Genomic DNA, 18,277 nt, shown 5'->3' with positions numbered 1-18,277 from the left:
ATTACGAATATTTATAGAAATATTTTAGACTGTTTGATTAATACGCCGGGTTCACGTGGTTTATATTGCCTTAGTATCATTAATCAATATATGCAGGCTTGTTAAAAACATAAGCATAGCAGTGGTATAATGTGTCATAGCAGCATGAGTTAAGGGGATTCTAGCCAGCACATTCATTATAAATGACCACATTGAGCTGGAGGGGAAACAGTTAAGACACTTATGCAATTATGCTAAGTGTCACCCTCAAGGTGGCCTTTGAACTTGGGTTAAGCTTACTCTGAATTTGTGAAATAAAAGCTAAATGGAGCCATCTCGTGCTCCCATGTTTTAATATATAGCCTTTAATAAGCCAAGTGCAGGTGCCCCATCGCACAGGTGCACATATCCATCCTGAAACAGAGAACATAAAGCAGATGAACACAGAGCGTGCATTAATTTATGAGTATGTAATCTGCATTCATTATTAAGAGCAGCAAGATCTATTTTAGAAAGGATTCACTTTTTTTCTTCTGCAAACCATTTAAGACTAGAGGAAGATCATTTTTAAAAACAGTGAGTCTGAACAACCACCCGTCATGCAGTCACTTTTACATTTATTGTATGACTTGGTCTATGTATTGGATAGCGTTTTGGTGGCTGTGTGTCAGTTTTATATTGCGAGGGGTTTTATATCACAAAAAGAATTCCAGGAGAGCTCAGGCAAAGAGCTTATTCCACAAGGTCAACGGTTTTAACAGGGGGCGTTTTTTTTTTATTATTTATTTTAGCAGTTAACCTTTTTGTGAATTTCCAGAAGTGGTAGGCACCTGGAGCTCCAATGAATATACATGACAGCGGGGAGGGAAACCCGGGAATGAGATTTAATTTGACACGCTGACCCCCATCTCCACGGGCCCTGGAATCCAGGGTGAGAAAATAAGGTTGACCCACTGACCCCTGGGCCTGAACCCCTCCGTCACCCATCTCCACAATTAAATCAGCCCCAGAGAGCAGGAAGCAGTGTGGCCAACCAACAGCGGACACTGCGGAGGAGGCCTCTCGATTCCTGTTTCCTCTGAAGTACTCTGAGACAGGTAGAAGATAGAGCCCAATTGGAAAATATCCTTTTCTCCCCATGCTGATGGTCAACGTGACATGTCAGATATGTAAACATTAACATTAGCTGGCAATATGCTAATGGAACTAATGTGCTAAAGCACAACTTGGGCTGTCTAGCTGCCACTCACAAGAAACCCTTGAATCTGAATTTGCATAAGCCATGCAAGGCTCAATTTTGTTAATGCAAGCAAGTGCAGGTGACCTTTCACCCCTTCAGTGGTACCTCATGCATAGGGGTGTGTGTGTATGTTAGTGTGTGACCTCGCCTTGACCCTAAGAGGTTACTATGTCTACATGGTATCCCCAATAGATTGAGTTATTCATCTCCTCCAACACTTCACCTCTTCAATTCACTCTGTTTGCAGATGGAAAAACGAGTTGAGTATGTCCAGGCTAAGTTTTTTTTTTCTTTCTCCACCGTTGTTCTCTTAGTGCAATTTCAAGTTAAAGGTTATAGAGCAGCACTGAAGTAGATTTATATGGGCGAGGGAGGCTTCAGAGAGGATTTTGTGGCCGCAGTCAAAAGACTGCACTTTAGTCTGCGCACGTTACAGCATCAGATTGCATGTACTCCAAAATACAGTTATTAGGCAGACAGTGAAAAAGTCAATATCTTCCCATCATGTTTCCTTTTGGTTGACTGCTGACTCAAGGAGACAAGCCAAGGTCCACCGTGCTCACTAAACTATGGAGATGCCCCCCATCTTCGATGTGCTCTGTGTGTGCGTGCTCTGTGTGTGCACGCTCCGTATGTGTGTGTGTTAAGTCTTCTGAGAGCTCTTTTCCTCCCTCTTTCACTCCCTCTCTTATTCTCTTTCACTGGGTTTGTGTACAGAGGTGTGCAACTGCATTTGGATGCCGTCGCTGTGTGTATTTGTGCTCTGAAGCACTTTTGCAGCTGCTGTAATGTGTGGCTAATGAAGCACTTCCCCTCCCCTGGTTCACTAGTTTAAAGGGATTGTTAGGACACAGTGGGGTAGACAGACAGTTGGAAAGATGAAAAAACAGACCTGACTGTATATTTAATTTAAAATTTAAATCTAAGGATACAACTGCATGAAACCTTTCATCTCACTTTTTTTCAGTCTCCTCTCTTTTGTGTAAAAAAAATCAGACACGTTTTTTTTTTCCCACTGTAAAGCCTTTGAAAGTGAGTTGTTTTCCTCTGTAGTTGTAAATAAGCAGTATGTTAGTGCTCATCTTTTCGCAGTCCATTCACTCATAATGACTTGTTAAAGGAAAGGAGGAACTATGTTACAGTTGTTATGAATTGCCATATAATCTTATATTTTGCTGTCTTCTGCACTTCTGTCACTTCACTGGTTGATGAGATTCATTACTACTCTCCAAAGACCTCTGCTAATCATCTCCATCTTCTCCACCTCCCTCTCCTATCAACCCTCCCCCCCACCAAATTTCCCCCAGGCTGCTGAATAGAATGGCCGCTGATGACCGGCATCTACCCTCTAGCTGTGGGTCCTACATCAAGACGGAGCCATCCAGTCCCTCCTCGGTCATTGACACGGTCAGCCACCACAGCCCCAGTGGCAACTCAGATGCCAGCGGTGGCTATGTCAGCGCCATGAACAGCCACTCAAACGGCCTGGACTCTCCTCCTATGTTCACCCCCAGCGGGCTTGGGGCTGGCACCTGCCGCAAGCGCTATGACGACTGCTCCAGCACCATCATGGAGGACTCGTCCATAAAGTGCGAATACATGTTGAACTCCCTCCCCAAGAGGCTGTGCCTGGTCTGTGGAGATATAGCCTCGGGGTATCACTATGGCGTAGCCTCTTGTGAGGCCTGCAAAGCCTTTTTTAAAAGGACAATACAAGGTATTTTCACCCCCCCAATACAACTCAATACAAGATATTTCATGTCGCTGCATCACAGAACACAAAAACACCCTCCTTACAAGACACCTTTGGCCTCTGAACAACACTGAAACATACTCAGTCCAAACAGTTCACTATGTAAAAAAAAATCACTGGAGTGTGGAAGATGTTTTCATACCTCCAGAGACCAGCAGCCTCCAGAAAAATAAGAACCTTTGTTTTAAATTTATTCACAGCTAAAAACCAAAATGAAAAAAAAATATCAGTAATGATTATCAAATAATTATACATTTAACAGATATTCTTTACAAACCTAAATAAAACAAAAACCAGAAGAATATTTTAGCATGGAGCAGGCAACTGGTGAGATTATGACATCATCTGTCACGGTGGGTGGAGTATGATGGAGACGATATCATCGCTCAGAGGTCAGATTTGGTGGAGGGTGGGGGCTGTTTGTCCAGATGCCTTGGGGGTGCAGAGTACATGCTTTATTATTCTTGTCCTGATTTGTATGTGTGGGTGTGGGTGTGTGTTTGTATGTGTGTGTGGGGAGGGACTAGGGTGAAACTGGCTATCTGCAAGGCATGATCTATCACAGCTTCTCATTGGAGAGGCAATGAAATGCCCCCCACTGTGAAACTGTGCGCTCTGCTCCAGATTAATCAGGACGACGAAGATATTGTTGAGCCCGGGAAAAAAAAAAATCTGCACAACAGCCACAGCTGCCCAGAACTAAGCTCTGCTGGCTTAGTAGTGAAACAAATTCAGTAAAAAAAAAAAAAAACTACATAAAACAGATAAAATGAACCTAAGGGTTTGGTTAAGGTGAAACAAAATGACAGGGGCTTTTCATCAGCAAATGATTGCAGGCGGTATGTAGAGAGCAAGCTTTCTGTCTTGATGCTAGGTGTTGATTTTGGACCTTACAGCCCTATCAGCTTTAGACAGTCTATGTACCTTTTGCAGGCAAACAAAAGCATTAGGCCAAATCCTCTTGTTTACCCATGCTGCCATCAGCAATCCTGTCTATTGACAAAAGATGAACATTTTCTCTCAAGTAACATAACTGGGCTTTTGTCCCTTTACTAAAAGTACACTAACGGCGACACAATGGAACAGAAAAGAGGCATCGGGAAAGAAAGAGACGTCTTAAGTGGAGCAATGGCCCAAACAATTAAGAGCAAGGTACATGGAAAGACAAAATTGAATGCTCCTCTTTTTTCCCCCCTCACTTTGCATTGTCAATTTGAAATCCCTCTCTTTCTCTTCTTGGAGGGCTGCCTGTAATGGAGCTAATCTGCCGTCGTTTGTCCGAGCCACAGGAGTTTTGTCAATAACAATCAGCGTTTGGAAAGTGTAATTAAGGCCGAGGCTTTTCATTAGGAAGAAGGGAGGGGGCCGTCTCCAGGGACGGGCATGCCAATTAGAAACTCAGGCACGCGTCGCCGGGTAATTTCAGGGAAAGGAGGGGAAAAAAACCCAGGACTTCTTTAGATTGGAGAGGGAGCCTGCTGCTCTTTCAGAGGAGCGGAGGAGAGGCTTAATGGCATAATAATCAGACAGGGGTCCCAGGCAGAGAAGGCAGGAGGATGCAGGGAGTTTTTGGGGGAGGTGAAAGCCTTCCGAAATGATGAAAGAAACGCATGCAGGATTGCTAGAGGAAAATGGAAGCAGTAAAGAGCGGGATGTAGAGCCCTTGAAAGAATGAGAGGGTGCCGTTGATGAGAACTGATTAATTAAAGGAATAACGAGGCAGTCAAGGGTGGAGTGTGAGACGGCCCCCTCTAATGAGAAGAAAACAAAGGAGCTGTCTTTCCCAGCCCTTTATCACATTGTTCTATAACACTTAGGGCAAACATGTGAAGTTAATGTTAACCATGTACATGACAATTTCTTTATCACCTTGTGCTCACCTTGTGTAACTCTGTGTATTTTCTTGTGATTTAGCCACTTATTCTTGATAATGCTATTAAAACGCAGTCTTTAATTATTATTATTTTTAAATATGTTTTTCAATGAGTGCACAAATGCGTGCACTTGTCCTTTCAGTCTGCCTCAGTTCTCTTACGGCCTGTACTTTTTAAGCTGACGCCCCTACCTTTTCAGCAAACATGGATGGCGCATCCATCTTCTGTCACCTATTCATCCCGTTTAAAAGCCCCTTGAACTCACATGCGGAGATAGTTGCTTTAGTCAAGGCCAGACCCAAATTAATGTCAACCTAGATCTCCATCCATCCCAGAAATGCCCCTGTTCTCAATGCACCCTAATCATACCTCCAACCCTGCACCTCGCGTGCCCCACCAATCAAAAACATAAATGTCTTATTGAACCGTGTTTTCTTCCCATTTTGAACCCAAGTGCAAAATTGCTTGAAAACCGACTGAACTCAGTGGCCCTCTTTTATATGAAGTAACAGACCTTGACAGTAAGCCTGTAAAAGTCAGTTTAGATTTTGATGAGAAATACCTGCCATTTTACTGTAATTTACTTACAAGACCTGACTTTCCCCTCTGTGCCCTGGCATGGGTCCTGAAAAGCCATAAAATAGATTGAGACAGATACTTATCAAGAGAAGAAGGAGGCAAATCTTTTTCTTCTCCCTTCACTCTGTAATGTTATTGGTAACCATACCATAACCTCTCTGAAGACAGATAAACCCCGAGCATGGCCCTCGGGTTAGAGGGGTTCCCGCCAGTGTGCTTCATTTTAGAAAAATGAAAGTTGCCATGCAGTTGCTCGAGCAGCCAGTATTTCTGTGCGGCATTTCTGAATGGCAGATCTATTTGTGTGACCTTTATTACAAGCACACCTTTAAATCTACTGTCACCGTTTATGTGTTTAACTCCTGTTCAATATAGTGCAATGCTGTATCAAATAAAGACGAAATAAAATAAAATCGGTTATATCCCTTCATCCGTTTTCCTTTATACCCTTACAAGAAAAGACAATAATAATGCACAGCAATGATGTCTGAACAAGGAAATTAAATATTTAAATCTGACTAACTTTAATTGTCTTCATTTCACTTTGATTATTTAAGAGTCACTATCTAATTAGTCATAAATTACAACTTTGACATATTGATTGAATATGACTATGAAGCTGTATGCTTTTTACAAAAACCGCTGATGGGAGCAAACCTTTTAACAGGATCCGTTAATATCATGAGTTACATTTACACTTTTCTCTCGTCTTAGCACATGTAATAAAAGCTCTGCCATAAATTCGGGAGCTGTAACACGCTCCAGTCTTGTGCTTCAAACATGATTGCAAGGCTACATTTTTGTCTGCATTTGGATTATTGATTGCGTCCATTAGCACAATCAAAGTCAGAGGCAACAGTAATGCCACAAAGTGATACTTCAGTAGGGCTGCATGTATAGTGACACTGAAACAATCCCTGTTCTAAATATAAACCAAATGTAGAGATGAAAAATGAGTTAATCCACCTCTCACTCTGCCTTGAGCTATGAGAAGCTCCCTCTGACAGAACATCAGACGAACGGGGGGGTTTGGCAGGGTAGGTGAACACGGTAGCGCAGGAGTGTGGGCGCGTATGTTTGGTTTTGTTTCTGGAGTGTGCGATATCAAAGGGCTAACTTAGTTAGCACCAGGTGTGGTTTGTGCACGTGTCCTTGGCACCCCCTGCGGAAGGGAACGGAGAGGAGGAAGAGAAAGAAAATAAGTCCATAAGCATCACCACACAGGGTCAGCTGTGCTGCATAAACCATGCAAGCAAACCTGCAACATATGCATGTGTGGTCTCCAAGTTCCTAATTATATAATTAAACGAATGAAGTGCAAATGAAAGGTTTTTTTTAATTTAGTACTTTGCATCAAAATTGTAGATTGGTTAGTGTATAATGGAAACACAAACACCCCCCCTCAGAAGATTAACTCCTGAGCAGGGCGGCACTGATTGCCTCCTGACAGATTATGAGAAAAGGATAGGATTATTATGGTCTGGTTCTGCTATGACAACAGAGAAAACAGTCAGAGGAAAGACAATCAGAGCTCATCAGCCGCTTCCCTCACACCTTTATTTACCCCAATCCCAAAGAGAAGAGGAGAATTAGCATAATGATTTCTAACCCAGATATAAAGAGGAATTTCTAATTATTTATAACATCTTGGGACCCTCTACTTGATCTGTCCAATAATGTTAACATAATTGCATAAGCTGTCAAAGGGTGTTAGAAGGCTAGCAGAGGAATGCCACTGGAATATTACACAGTTTTCTGTGCAGAAATGTGGAATCAGGGTCAGAGCCGTGGTGCAGCTTCAGGATGTTGGGGTGCAATCCTAATGTGCTTGCGTGTGAATGTTTGTCTGACGGTGTGCGCACACACAAGAAAATGCTTCCCCTGTTGAAGGGGATGCTGGGCGGAGAGCACATTTGCTACCGTATTGTTTACTTAGATGCACTTTAATGGATGAGGATATTTATGTTGTGGGAATTATGATGATTAAGTTAGATTCTGACATGACTCGGCAATCTATTTCAGCACTATACCGAAAAAGACAAACAATAGGCTAAAAGAAAAGTTTAGAAAAATATCAATGTCAAAATCCTTAAAGCTAAAAGCCCATTCAAGATGAGAATAATTCAAATTCCTATGCTGAAGCAACCATTACACTGAAACCCTTTATTGAAAACCCCTGAATGCAGTAAAATGTAGGGAATCAGGCAGCAGCGGAGGAATTGCCTCACATACCCTACCCTTCCTATTGCTAATGCTAGAGTAGTGCAGAACCGGCGCTTTTATTGTGTAGCAATGAAACTCTTTTTCATTGCTCCGTCCTGGAATCAGACGCTGCACTTGAATAATGCATAAGGCCTCTTGCCTGTACACTATGTAAATAGTCAACAATGGCAACAGTGGTAACAACAGGTTTGGGTCTGCAGGAGTATTATGTAAAGTGGTCAGGGGCAGTGTGTCTGGCTCTCCAGCCTGCTATTGAAGCAGTGGCGGGCCCCTCTGAGCGCAGAGGGACATGGCCTGCGCCCGGGGCCTGGAGGGGACACGCACAGAATTAATGAGGCCAATTTAGTGTTGCACTAGAGTGGCATCTGCTGAACGGTCCTAAAGGACTATTTTAGATTTCACTCCACCCCTAACCCCTGCCCTTTATTCCTTGCCCCCACCTCTCCTCAGACTCTGGACCTCAGTGCTAGAAAGTACTCCACACACTGGAGGGCATCTGAACCACCTGCACACCACAGAAACTGGTTCTGTAAGACTCTATGTGATTAACAGGCACCCATACCTGAGTGGCAAAATTTGATTTATATAGGCCATCTGAGCACAGTGATGGTGTTTTCTACGTCAGCAGCAGCATGCAGTTTTACATCAAAACGTCCAAAATGCTTGTACTTCATACCGCACCCATTATTTGTTATTATGTCATTTGTGCTAAACTGTGCTTGTTGTTCTTCTTCATAGGTAACATAGAATACAGCTGTCCTGCCACAAATGAATGTGAGATCACAAAACGGAGACGCAAATCATGTCAGGCTTGTCGCTTCATGAAATGCCTCAAAGTGGGGATGCTCAAAGAAGGTAAGAAGAGTAAGAACATTTTTATTATTCTTACACACTCATGTAGCATGTAGTGACAGTCGAATACATCAGCATCACACACTTGATGTCTTTGGCAGTTGTTTTGTTATGACCCAGATTGCTTCACCAATGAGTCCGATATTATTTTTCCTGCACCAGCACAACAGTTTCCAGCCTCCTGTCCTCCCCCTATCTACACAGCAGTAAATAATGTGCAGTTGAGTTGAGGACAGAAATATGCTGAATAGGTTGATGCCTGCATCTGAGTAATAGAAATGTAACAGTATTCCACTTGGAAAGGCTCAGGCCAGGTCCCTGAGCACACACACCCGCAACAGTCTCAGCTCTCCCCGGCATATTGATCCACTAAATGTTTTCCGAACATCTCAGCTCTCTTCCTGTGGATGGTTTTTTAAAGTCACGCCAGCAGGGAATTCAGTGACAATTAAACATGCTTCCGATGGATTTGTCTGGCTGGGTTTCGCTCCCCCTCCCTTTCCCCACTGACTGACTCCCCTGAGATCCGAACCTTGGCTGCTCTTCTAGTGGAGGCACCTGTCCACTTTCCCTTACCCCACTGCACTAGTGGGTGAGTTCTCACCTCCCTTACTCTTTCTATTTCTGTCAGTTTTTCATTTGCTGTGTTGCTCCAAAAAAAAAAAAAAAATCTGGGGTGAAATGGTGGTGTTTCTGTTTTTTGCTCCTTTTTTTTTTGGCTTCTCTTAAGTGCAGATAAAAGCAGGTCAGGTAGGATTTGTTCGTCCCTCATGGTTGTGCAGTGGTATAAATGCTCTGCCAGATAAGAGCTCTGAAATCGAAGATAAGCGAAATCCAGTTAAGATGTCCACTTTTAAATTCTTTGCCAAACTTATTTATATACTCTGCTTTTATTCATCTCGTTATTCTCTCCCATTGGAGAGTGGGATTTATGGATGCATGCATACCCAGTTGCCACCTGAAGCCAGAGTCATAGCCCGTATGGATCCCAACACAGTAACAGAATCCCCTGGATGGTGTGCAGCCAGATAAAGCCTCAATGCCAGAAAGACAGAGTAATCACATTACTATCTGATGAAAAATTTATGCCAATATATCATCTTGGAGAATAAGAGACTACAAAAATATGTAGCCGCGGCTATAAATGAATGACCAGTGTCAGGTCAGAGTAAAAAGAGCGTAAAACTTAAATATGCAGAGTACGGCTAAGCCTAAGGTTCTAATGCACTCTTCTGTGTATTCAGCACATTACCAGAATAAGAATGATTCTCCTCCTTTACATAGTGGCTGTCATCACCACACACCAGCTATTATCACAGTGCGATTAAAGTCCTGTGCTGGTGTTCACAGATCCCTCTCAAATGACTGATTTTTGTCACAATCAAACTTACGAAACACACTCGCTGTGACTAAGAAACAGATGTGAAGTGTGTCTTTGCTTATGCTCTGTCTTGGGGCTGGGATACCAAGACTAAATGGAAAGAGAGGCACATGGTCTGTGTCCACTGTAAGCTCCATGAAGCCGTCGGCTCAACGCTATGCTCAGGCTCGGGATGTGGAGATGGCCACCACTCATGTGACTCTGGTTGCCACTTACTTTCATTACGGCATAAAGGTCACATTGTGTGTCAATGGAAAATCGCCTAAGTATAACTTAACAGCTCCAACAAAGTGCATTGCTGCCCCCCCCCCCCCCCCCCCCCAAAAAAAAAAGAAACATAAGTTTAAATCCATCTCTGTCTATGAAAAAAAGGAGGATACATTTGGCACTTTTATATTGAAAAATGTGGGCATAAGGAAAATGGTCTATGAAGATCAGCAGTCTGATTACAGGAGTCCTGCCTAAACCTTGTGTTGAATCGCTGTACTTTCCCTTGACTGTGTAAAGGAGGAAGTGATCAATAGACTAATCAAATGTCAGAGGCAACAGGTTTTTCTTCTGATCAATGGAAACAGATCAGAGCTCAGAGCGAGAGAGAAGACAAGATAGTATTGAGAGATTACACTGACATCGTTCAGTGGCAGTCGCTCTCTGCCCCGACTTCCTTTCTCTCGCACGCTCACGCTACTGTAAATGCCTCCACGTACACGGACGTCCGCGCTTAACTGAGCGCAGGAATGGACAGGTATATTTTATACAGTGCTTTTTCTAGTCTTACTGGCTGCTCAAAGCTCAAGAAAATAGATCATTTCTGTAAAGTAGTATATATATTTTATCTGCACAGCTAAAGCATTGACCAAAGACAATAGCTTTTTGTTCCATTGCCCTCACTTTGGAATAATACTGTGTGTAAAGGAATCTTGTCTTCGCAAGAGAGCAGTGTGACAGTCGTGAGCATTTGCTGAACAAAGGAGTGTGTCTGTACTGATATACAATACATTTCCACGCATGGAACAACCCCAACAGTCTGCTCATAGTAACAGGCACAGCATACAGATGAAAATTAAACGTATAGTTCCTAAAGATCATGTGTTCAGAGCTGTGTGCGCCAGTAAGATGACTGCAGTCTGTTTCCAAGATGTATAATGGAAACGAGGAAAGTAATAGGAGGCTGTGGCAAACATCACTTCATATGTTTTTACAACACTTTAATTTAGAATCTGAAGTGTGGTTTAAGTGCCGTTTAGTCTTTTCAATTAGCAGTACGAGCAAGGATATCAGCTCACAAGGGATATCGTAGCTAACCTGTAAATGGAGTATGTGACAAGGGTGTCAGTATGGCAGCCTCCGGGGTCAGCAGATGAGGACGGGGGCAATGCATGACAATTTTTCCGCTAGCCCTGCTCATCACCACTCATGATTAAAAATGCTGCGACACACTTAGAAGCATGCAAAGCTGGCAGCAGGGGCCCTTTGAAATAGTGCTGACGGCAGTTTAGTGGGCGGCTTCCTTGAAAGGCAAGGTTCACCATGCCTTGCCATGTGGCCTTCTGATTTTCCCAGCTAAAATAGGGTCTGCCTAAGCCCCCCTTGGCATTGCCAACCATCCCAGACATCCTGACACTTTCCCCAGGCAGAGACACCCAGAACAGGTGAGGGACTCAAAATAAGGGCCCCTACCACACAAAGTGAGTGAAGACAGGCCCTTTTGTAGGAGTGTGCTTGAAAGGGGATTATTATTGTTTTTGGAGAGAAAGAAGAGCTGTAGGTCAGCTGGCCCCAGCCCCCACCTCGAGCCCTGTGCTAATCCGTGCACAAATGCCAGCCGCCTTGGCCAAAAGCCCCCTCCCCGAGCCCCCTCCTTTGAAGAGATGATACCCGAGCTCACCCGCTGCTACCCTTGCTGCACTGTGTAGTGGGCCATAAAACAGTGAGATGACTTTGGATGAGGTGGCACTCAACTCGCTTTGCACATTTATAACACACCTACTGTTTACTCTGGAGGGAGCACAACAGACTGGCTAGAGTCAGAACACTTAAAGCGTCACCAAAGGGGCATATGAACCTCACAAAGGCCCCTATAAAAGTCCTGGCTATAGTGCCTGACAGCATGAGTGAATGAATCTGTCTGGCTGCTCTTAATCACTCTCTCTTCCTCTCTGCCTGTGTCTGGCCCTGTTGGACAGTAAAATGAGACAGGTTAGTGCGGAGCTTTAATTCCTGTCAGCATCTGTTAATTATGGCCAGGACTGTTCTAATTAAAAGAGGCACCCATCTACCTCCATCGTTGGCTTTATGCTGGCTGACACAACCACATGACTCAACCGGCAGAGAGGAACATGGAGAGCAGAAGCGTAGCCACCTGGCAGCAGCCAAGCTCATCAGGAGAGCCGGAAGAAACTGTAGAAAGCGGTGACATCGCATTTGACAGTGACAAGCGTGCAATAATAAAGGTATTTGAGCTAACGTGGAAAGTTTTTAAGCACTTAAACCCAAGAAGTCACAACGCCGCCAGAATCAGTTTCTTGATATGATGCACATAAATGCAAAATTGTCACTGAGTATCCATGTGTGTGTGTGAAATACAGGTAGTTGATATCAGATGATTCCCTGGTTCTTGCTGGGAAGGATAAGGCTCTGTTGGGAATTGGGGGTAATTAGGTTAGTAGGTTGTCAGTGTCAGGAAATTGAAAGACAATCCTAATCAGATTTGTGTTTCTAGGGAATCAAATAATTTATATGAGTAGAAAAAAATCTCTATTTTATAGTTACATGATAATACAGCTTACTGGACCCCCCCCCCCCCAAAAAAAGGGGGGGGGGAGCATTCACTGAGGGAGAGTAGGGCTGTGTCCATGTTAGATCAAAATCAAGAAGATATTTTGCATAATTCTGCTGCTGAATTCCTCTTTGTTAAATGAAGGCCAACACTTCCACCCTACATCATCTGATTTTCCCTTTCTCCCCGTTCACCAAGCGACCTCCGCTCACCGTGCATGGGACGCATCCAAACTCATCCTCTCCAAGAGCACTTGCTGATGGGCAAATTGTATTAGGCTCATTTGCAGTGGCCACACAATGCCCAGGTTTGACACCGTCCTCCCTGTTATAAAGTGATGAAATCATCAAGGAAGTGCTCTGGCTGCGGGTGTCGTTCACTCAAAGGACACAGGAGGCTGACAAATTAACTCCTCCTCCACCACAAGCATTTCACCGTGCCGCTTCCTCATCCAACCTTTAGGATTAAATTTGCTTTTTTTTTTTTTTTTTTTGGGGGGGGGTGTTTACATTATGCATACAAGGTAAATTGAAGGGATTCTCCTTCTCAACAGGATTAAGATATCTGGTATATTTAGACTGTACTGTGGCACTGACACTATTCCAAATATGGGGATGCAGGATATAAATGTTTGCATACAATTTCATTAAATAACCAAATACCTGCCGAGTGGTATCAAATGAATAGAACAGCGCAGATGAAATACGTTTACAATGTTGAAAATTAATAGAATAGAAAAGACATCTTAATGGAAACATTCTTATCAAATAATGAGATAATAAATAACTTATGTTATGATGAGGCCAGCTTGACATTTACAGTATCAGTGTGGAACCTGGCCCCCTAGGTGTGGCTGCGGATGATAAGGCCTCGGTGCTACTCCTGTGAAAGAGGGGTGAAATAAGGGTCTTTTATTGGAAAGCAATACCTAGTTATCTATCTGCAGTATGACAGCGGATGCTTTGTACACTGTATGTGTGACTATGCCTTTGCTTGTTGGCTGGTTACGTTTCTGTTTGTGGATGTTGAAAAGGACACACCTGAGCGCACACACACACATGCACACGCAAGCAAAGAGGCAAGTGGCTGGCAGCTAATTAGTATGCAGTCTGCCTCACCCCAAAAGCTAAATAATTAGAGGGCCAGTCTGTGAGATCATTGACCCTGCGTTAAATATTCATATGTTTAGACCTGCTCTGGGCTCAGCTGTGTCACAGTAGACCAGCCAGGCATGGACCACATATGGGAAGGCAGCAGCGACTCTGACACATCCCTACACACACACACACACACGCACACACGCGCACACACACACACACACTGGAATGTATGCTCAAACACACTGACACATATTTATACCTCTATGCAGTTCTTTTATATTGCTGACATACAAGCCAAAGGCCAGCACAGTAGCTCCTAACATAACACTACTTTCACATATAATGATAAATAATATGTAATTTTGGACCATAATCCTACATTTTTTTTGAAGATTTCTTTTGCACATATTTATTTCTTTAATACTGTATCACAATTTACATGACTGTCTTATCTTTTCTTTCTTAGGGGTTCGTCTGGACCGTGTGCGAGGGGGCAGACAGAAGTACAAGCGGAGGTTGGACACAGAAAACAACCCGTACCTGGGCCTGACACTTCCTCCTCCCACCAAAAAGCCTCGTGAGTACCTCGCCGTCAATAGCCTATTGTCTCTTTCTTCCACTGCCCTTCCTCTGCCGGGCAAGCAAGCAGGTAAAACTGAGATAAAATCCTAGGACAGACTCATGTTCCTCTGTCTGTGACGTGTTTGGACAGTTGAGAGTTCATTCGGCATAAATATAGGCCACATATTGTTCCGGACAGAGCTGAGTTACGATAAGTCTCTGAACAGATGAATTGATATTAAAGAGTGAGTGTGCTTGAGGACACTGGTGTCTCACGTTTTTACACACCACTAATGTTTCAGCTAAGTTTGACTTGCATAATGTCAAGTTTCCTTAACACACACACACACACACACACACACACACACACACACACACACACACACACACACAAAAAAAAACAGTGAAATGGAGACCAGCACCACTGTTTTCTCATGTTATCATGCATATCAATGTCGTGCATCTTTGTGCCTCTCTAAACAGTACTGTGAAGTAACCTTTGACCTCCCCTCCTTCCTCTTCTATCCACAGTCACAAAGATAGTGTCTCACCTGTTGGTGGCAGAGCCAGAGAAGATCTATGCCATGCCTGACCCCACCATGCCGGAGAGTGACATCAAGGCTCTGACCACACTCTGCGACCTGGCTGACCGCGAGTTAGTGGTCATAATCGGCTGGGCTAAACACATCCCAGGTAAAAATACATATATAAGAGATATTCTCTCCCACCCTGTTTTATTTCAAGGCATGCTTTTCATCTCTCTTTGTCCCCAGTTTCACACATATTCTGTGAAAATAAACATGCACTCACACGTAGATAATTAATGACAGCAGCTCATACAGCCTCCGGGCGTGTGGAGGATTGAGGGGTGTGCAAAATGGACATTGCTGTGCAAGAAACAAATCAATAGAGTGCATTTTAAATCCCTCCATTCAATGGAGGGGGGGGGGGGGGGGGGGGGGGCACAGACCTGGTGCCATTGTATGTTGTAATCACCAGGGAGATTAAGAGCAAAGTTGGGGACCTGCCCAGTCAAACAAGCCATCATATCACATACAGACACACATATGCACACATGAATGTGCGCGAGGGCAAGCACACACGCACTGACACACACATATTGAATTATTGATGGGCATAATCATGTTTCTTCCTTGCCCCATAGACATTCTGATAGAGGAGATGTTAGGTTATAAGGGCCTGTTGAATTAAGGATACACCGCCTCACGTCAGCAGAGATTTTGCTTCCTTCGAGAGTTTTCCTCTGATTTTGATAGAGAACCTCTTGTTTAGCTCTTCGTTTTTTTGGGGGGGTTTTTTTGCAACCAAAGCAGGTTCTGCTTGATCTTTCGCTTGACCCCTATAACTCTGTAACACTGCAGTGCTGTAGAGATAGAGCGGTAACAAACTAAATGGACGTGTCCCTCGGCGGCAACGCCATAACCTTTTCTTCTCATCAGCATAATATGGACAGGCACGCAGCTGTCAGCATGCATGAAATGTGCAACATCATTACAACACTGCCTGGCACACATATATACACTCTACACATGGCGCACACATAGATTTGAAAACTTTATTTATTTTCACTGATGTGACGTACACTCTTGCTGACCTCGGGGCGGTGCATTTTGTACCAATAGGTATTAGAGTACTTCTCAGAAGGAGAGGTATTAATCAGGTACAGATCTGATAGTAAGGAGATTAGAGATGGATATGCTCCCAGCCCCTGGCCTCAGCCCCAGTCCCTTACGCGTCTAAACCATTTGGATCGCTCCCCACAGGCCATGCATGGTCAGCAGACTGAGAGTTTAACCAAGGAGCTTACTCAGGACTGGATCACAGCTGACCCGATAACACACTCTCATCATTGTGACCCAAAAATTACACCACTGCCACAGACATGCACAAAACTGACAGCATTTCCATGCTGACTGTGGAGTCTAGACGGCACGTGTATGGAAGTATTTTTCATTAGCACGCATCTACATTCAGAGAGAGATAAGAGAGCGTGCTGCAGCATTTGTGTGTATTGTTCAGTCAAAAATATTTTTAGTTTTTTTCTTCATAAATGGCACCTTTAGCAAATGATTTAAAATACACTAATATGCAAGTATTAAAAGATTCATCCCACATCCTGAAGTGCTTCATCATTTTAATATGTGTGCGTGCTTACTTGGATTTCGTGTGTCATGGTGTTGAAGCAGTGTTAATCAGATTATACTAACACGTATTGTACAGTGGATAGATTCATAACGTTAATGGGATTTGCCCCAGCTGACGACTCGTCATTCCAAATGTGGCGATAATGATCATTTAACCCAAAACCTGAAGCAGTAAGCCTGAGTGTCTGCTCCACCTGTGAGCCGGTGCGTGGAGCTATAGCTGTACTAAATAATCTGCACTGGCGGCACAATGACAGACTTTAAGTAGATTTTTCTCATCTGCTTCGGAAGAAGACTTCGCACTCATTTAATGTGTCCCCACATTTTAGTTTTTATTGTAAAACCGCACTCCTTCTTGTTAAATAACAATTTAAGAGAAAAAAAGACTTCCACTTCAGCTAAGTGCTCGGTCTGTGTCTGCATTAGGGCAGTGGATGTCCTCTGGCCATGAAATGGCTGCATAATTGAGTTGTACATGGCTGAACCTGATCAGAGACGGTTCACTGGTTGAGCGAGACTCCATGCGCTAACACTGCATGCACCAGCGGTACCTCAGGGCAGCCTACCATGCTCGGCTCCTGCTATATTTCTCTTCCCCAGCCACGACAAGAAAAGGAAGGAGGAAAAAAAACCCTGCTGATTGTATTCTGATAGATTTTTGTGGCCTTGGGCAATGGAATTAAAAAGATTAACTGTTCATTATGAAGAAGACCACATTGATTAGGCCACTGACAGATGGGCCAGCAACTAAAGTCTGAATGTAACAATTTAAATGTCATGAAAAGTGGCACTTACCTTCTCCCAAATGATTTTTAATTTCTCCTATTTTCAGCTAACATTTGAAACGAGTTTCAAAAGTGGCGTAATGTTGAGAAGAGTGGCCCTATTGAGTTTTAATGGGAGGACAATTGGAGGATAAAAAAGCTGTAGCATTAGCGGAGCCGATACCTGCTTTACAGGGTCCGATGTCGCCTTTGTTATTTCGGCTGGGAAAGGTCAGTTTACATACATGAAGTGCTTTTCGAGTGTTACAGAATTCTGCAATTTTAGGTGAAATAAGAACACGTTCAGTTATTCAGGTCAGCCTGGTGTCACATATCAGTCCTTTTTACAGGTTTGCCATTGCAAAACTGCAGCCTTGCCCTCATCTGAAGAGCATCTTTGATTAACTGATAATCACTGCCGAGCTTTTAGACACTTGTGTCACTGCTCCAAATGGCACCGTGAAGCAGAGTGTAACACGGCTGTTGCCTTTGGGGCACAGGGTCATTAGGAACAGTGTTAGGGGGATGCTGACAGATGGTTTGTTGCTCCTAAGGTGCTAACAACCTTCGACACACATAGCAATCCGCCATCCACCCCTTCTGGTCCCCTTCCATCAATTTAAAGCTGCATTTTATTCTATCCAAGAGGTTTAGGGAGGAACTAAGTACCCTGACCACTTCAGTACACTAAAACCTGTTTACCACCTCGTCACTGCCGCGTTCTTCAGGAGCGGCGGGTTTCAAGTGTAACCCCCATAACCCCATGCTTTCCCACATGCCTTCACACCTGCAGTGGGAATGTCATGGCTTCATATGTATAAAGTGCCATGAATGCTGTTTATACAAAAACTGCTCATTGTTTGGCGTGTGCCAGCTCGCCTCCCAGCTTCCCGGCCGTGAGTGTTTTCAGCTGGGAATTCTAGGGCTAAAGGGCAAAGCAAACAGTGACACTCTCCTGCTTCTACTTTGCTACATAAAAAAACACATGTTTCAATCAGGACCAGTATAGTTAAAGGAATTTGCAGTA

General features: G+C 43.7%; 1 protein-coding gene across 5 annotated transcripts in view; it reads left to right on the top strand.

Moving 5' to 3' along the window:
* Positions 1-18,277, top strand: part of esrrb (estrogen-related receptor beta) — a 43,816-nt gene that overhangs the window by 13,608 nt on the left and 11,931 nt on the right. For 4 of the 5 annotated variants that reach the window (XM_030718318.1, XM_030718317.1, XM_030718316.1 and 1 more), the window contains 4 exons: positions 2,527-2,936; positions 8,387-8,512; positions 14,227-14,337; positions 14,853-15,014. In XM_030718318.1, the coding sequence (XP_030574178.1) occupies positions 2,540-2,936; positions 8,387-8,512; positions 14,227-14,337; positions 14,853-15,014 (796 nt within the window). In that variant the 5' untranslated portion in view covers positions 2,527-2,539. The remainder of the gene's footprint in view (positions 1-2,526; positions 2,937-8,386; positions 8,513-14,226; positions 14,338-14,852; positions 15,015-18,277) is intronic. The other variant, XM_030718315.1, reaches the window with a different exon arrangement.

This window comes from Archocentrus centrarchus, chromosome 22 (assembly GCF_007364275.1).
Source record: "Archocentrus centrarchus isolate MPI-CPG fArcCen1 chromosome 22, fArcCen1, whole genome shotgun sequence".
NCBI lineage: Eukaryota > Metazoa > Chordata > Actinopteri > Cichliformes > Cichlidae > Archocentrus > Archocentrus centrarchus.
The sequence above is the reverse complement of the archived record's forward strand: the minus strand, read 5'-3'. Positions and strand labels throughout refer to the sequence as shown.